The following is a 3,706-nucleotide window of genomic DNA, read 5'->3' as shown; positions in this document are numbered from 1 at the left end:
GGTATGTTCAAAAAAAAGTCATGGTATCTCAATTTCATAAAAGTCTAACCATCATATTTAACACTGATAGTATCATAATGAAATATATATCAATAAAAAAAAATACTACCCCAGCGCGTCCCTTCAGGTTTTCCCTCCCATTTAATAAGCAGTCCACGTTCACAGAGAAACAACACACACACACACACACACACACACACACACACACACACACACACACACATCATCTTTGGTTCGCGTTTGCCTCATCGGCCACCGTAGCAGGCTGTTTCTAACTGAGATTGAGCTAATGAAGGAGCAGTAGGAAGGTTTCATGAACTTTAGTTAGTTAGTGCGCGCGCTGTTGCGTTCAGTGGGCTGCAAACTCTCTTTTGGCGCACACCGCGTGCACACCGCGTGCACACAGCAGCCGCAGCGGACGTCAGGGAGAGCACCCACCTAGACCACAAAGAGGCAACTAGTTAGCATTAGCTAGCGGCAGTGTGGCTTCATGCTAACGTTACCGAGTTAGTTAATTAATCATTAATTAAGTTATCTGTGCTCGCGGCGCTTGCGTTGACCTCTAAACAGTGCGCAAGGTCAAAGGGCGATGCTGTCAGTCGTCAGGTCAGCGCTCGCGACATGTAAGTGACAACTGTTTGGGGTCGTTTGCTGTTTGTTGTCTTATTATTTATGAAACACGTGATGTAATGTTTATTAAAATCCAGTGTGCACCTGAGTGATTTATACAGGGCTGTTAGCTCGCGCTAGTTTGGAGACAAGTGATTGGTTAACTGCGTTAAAAACAACTTTTTAGGGCTTTGTGGGTGAAAGGTCACGAGCATTTGTTGTTATCGCAGCGTGCAAGGTTGTGCTGTAGAGCTCACTTAGGGCTCTAATATAACGGTCTATGGCTCTAATTTCTATTTTTTTATACTTTACTCTTCAATTGATAATTATTTTCATCACCAGTTAACATGCTGATGTTTTCTCGTAACAGTTAAGTCTATAAAATGTCAGAAAATAGTGATAAATAACATATAAAATGACATAGTGTGATGAGTGCCATTACATTAAAAAGCTCTTTACATTATTTACATTAACTATTCTCGTCCGTTTATTTGTGCATTACACCTTTATGAGTCTAGGAGGGTGACATTGCAGATCTTATTTAGATTACTTCTGTAATTACAGATTACTTCTGTGTATTATCCACAGACCAGGATCATTTATACTAATATATATACTAATTTATAAGTCCTTTTAAAGGGTATTTTGTATGTGCAAAATAGACAGAAACTGCACTTTGCCACATGTTTTGACCTGCCAAATATTTCCAATCTCTTCCACTCTTAATTCTCCACTTTACACGTCACTAATGTTGATTTAATATATTTTTACATTCTGTTTCAGGATGTTTTGTTTCATTGGATTGGGAAAAAAACCTGACTCAAGGATAGAAATAAAGCTTATTTTTTAAATAATTAATCTGTATATTATCTATTTTAAATCAATAAAAACACCACGAAATGGCATTAACCTCCATCACGTTCTTTAACCCTCTTGTTGTCCTAATTTTTTTAAAAGTTGCTATATCAGAATTTTGGGTTTTCTTTCAACTAAATTGTCAAAAAAAACATCCTAGATGGTTTCGTACAACGCTCTTCACAAGTAAAATAAATCATCAGTTCACCACTTTCATTGAATTTGGGTGTTATTATTTAATTGTATAGCATTTGAAGAATAATGTAAGTTATTAAAGTTAATTTAAGTTAAAAAAAATTAACAAAAACATTGGAAAAAGTGACACAAAATGTCCAAAGTGCCAAAACAAAAATCAACAAAATCGTCAAAAAAAAAGTGACAAAAGCATCGGGAAAAGCATCAAAAGTGTCGATAAAAACGGCCAAAAAGTTTAAATTTTAAAATTCGGAACGAGAAAAAGGTATTTCGTGGTCGACAGGAAGACAACGTGAGGATTAAATGTCTTGTTTTATACAAAAACCAACTCAAAAACCCAAAGCTGGCTCATCATTACTTCCTCATAATGAGAAACGCTGGAAATGGAATATTAGGTATTTATTTAATAAAAAGAAGGATTTTTATAAATTAGAAAATTAGGTCGTTTTTGGATGATTTTCTGATCAGTTCACCACTTTCACTGAATTTGGGTGTATTAATTAATTGTATAGCATTTGAAGAATAATGTAAGTTATTAAAGTTAATTTAAGTTAAAAAATTAACAAAAACATTGGAAAAAGTGACACAAAATGTCCAAAGTGCCAAAACAAAAATCAACAAAATCATCAAAAAAAAAGTGACAAAGGCATCGGCAAAGTGTCGATTAAAAACGGCAAAAAAGTTTAAATTTAAAAATTCGGACCGAGAGGAAAAAAAAAAATAGATTTTAATAAATCAGAAAAATAGGTCATTCTTTTATGATTTTCTGATCTTAACCGTTACCATGGCAGCCATTTAGCTTCCATTGCTCTCTGTAGTCACTGTAACAGTCTATTGTCTGCACAGGGTTTAGTCCCGTCCCACAGTCTATTGTCTGCACAGGGTTTAGTCCCGTCCCACAGTCTATTGTTCCGCACAGGGTTAGTCCGTCCCCATCTATTGTCCGACGGGTTTCGTCCCACAGTCTATTGTCTGCACAGGGTTTAGTCCCGTCCCACAGTCTATTGTCCGCACAGGGTTTAGTCCCGTCCCACAGTCTATTGTCCACAGGGTTTAGTCCCGTCCCACAGTCTATTGTCTGCACAGGGTTTAGTCCCGTCCCACAGTCTATTGTCTGCACAGGGTTTAGTCCCGTCCCACAGTCTATTGTCTTGCCCAGGGTTAGCCCCGTCCCCAGTCTATTGTTGCAACATGTTTGATCCGTCCCACAGTCCCTTATTGTCCGTCCCACAGTCTATTGGCCGCACAGGGTTTAGTCCCGTCCCACAGTCTATTTGTCCCGTCCCACAGTCTATTGGCCGCACAGGGTTTAGTCCCGTCCCGCAGTCTATTGTCCGCACAGGGTTTAGTCCCGTCCCGTCCCAGTTGTTTTAGATGCACTCACCGTGTTGTGTGTGTCCCTCTGTCTCTTCCCTCTTAGACGGGAGGTCCCGGCTGCCCGGTGGTCCGGCCCTGGTCCGGTCCATGTCGTCCTCGGGGGGGGGGGTCCCCCCTTACACCACCCTCGCCATCAGTCACCCAGCAGAGTCCATCACGCACGTAGAGCTGCACCGCCCGGAGAAACGCAACGCCATGAACAAAGCCTTCTGGAGGCAGGACTCTGTTTAAATCAACATGCAGAGATACTATTGTATTTTTACATAATGACGTGTTTAAAGTATTAATCTGTTTTTATTTTTGGATCCTTTTGAGCAACGTTCTGCAGTTGAGTTGCCAAAAATTACCCGTTAAACCGTGTGTCGTCTTCCTTGTGACCGTGAAAAACATTTCTCCCCTTATCTCGACGTTTTTGTTGCTTTTTACAAAGTTTTTTTTTTATGAAGTTTCGGTAGTTTTAAATTTTTTTCCAACATTTTTCACCCGTATTTTGACTTCATTTATTTCAGATGAATAAAAGAAAACCTTTGAAAACGGGTCAAATTTGACCTGAAGACAACATGAGGGTTAAAGAACGACAGGCAGAGGACGATTGGCTTTGAGATTTAAAAAGCCCCTAAATGACTCAAAATCAATATTGAACGGGCGCCCGGGTAGCTCAGTTGGTGAG

At 39.6% G+C, this 3,706-nt stretch overlaps 1 protein-coding gene across 1 annotated transcript in view; it reads left to right on the top strand.

Annotated features, from left to right (window-relative positions):
* Nucleotides 1–250: 250 nt before the first annotated feature.
* LOC116680575 (delta(3,5)-Delta(2,4)-dienoyl-CoA isomerase, mitochondrial-like) overlaps nucleotides 251–3,706 on the top strand; it is a 10,936-nt gene continuing 7,480 nt past the window's right edge. The window contains exons 1-2 of the mRNA XM_032509514.1: nucleotides 251–623; nucleotides 3,080–3,251. Of these exons, the coding sequence (XP_032365405.1) occupies nucleotides 590–623; nucleotides 3,080–3,251 (206 nt within the window). The 5' untranslated portion in view covers nucleotides 251–589. The remainder of the gene's footprint in view (nucleotides 624–3,079; nucleotides 3,252–3,706) is intronic.

Source organism: Etheostoma spectabile, chromosome 3 (assembly GCF_008692095.1).
Source record: "Etheostoma spectabile isolate EspeVRDwgs_2016 chromosome 3, UIUC_Espe_1.0, whole genome shotgun sequence".
In the NCBI taxonomy this organism is placed as follows: Eukaryota; Metazoa; Chordata; class Actinopteri; order Perciformes; family Percidae; genus Etheostoma; species Etheostoma spectabile.
The sequence above is the reverse complement of the archived record's forward strand: the minus strand, read 5'-3'. Positions and strand labels throughout refer to the sequence as shown.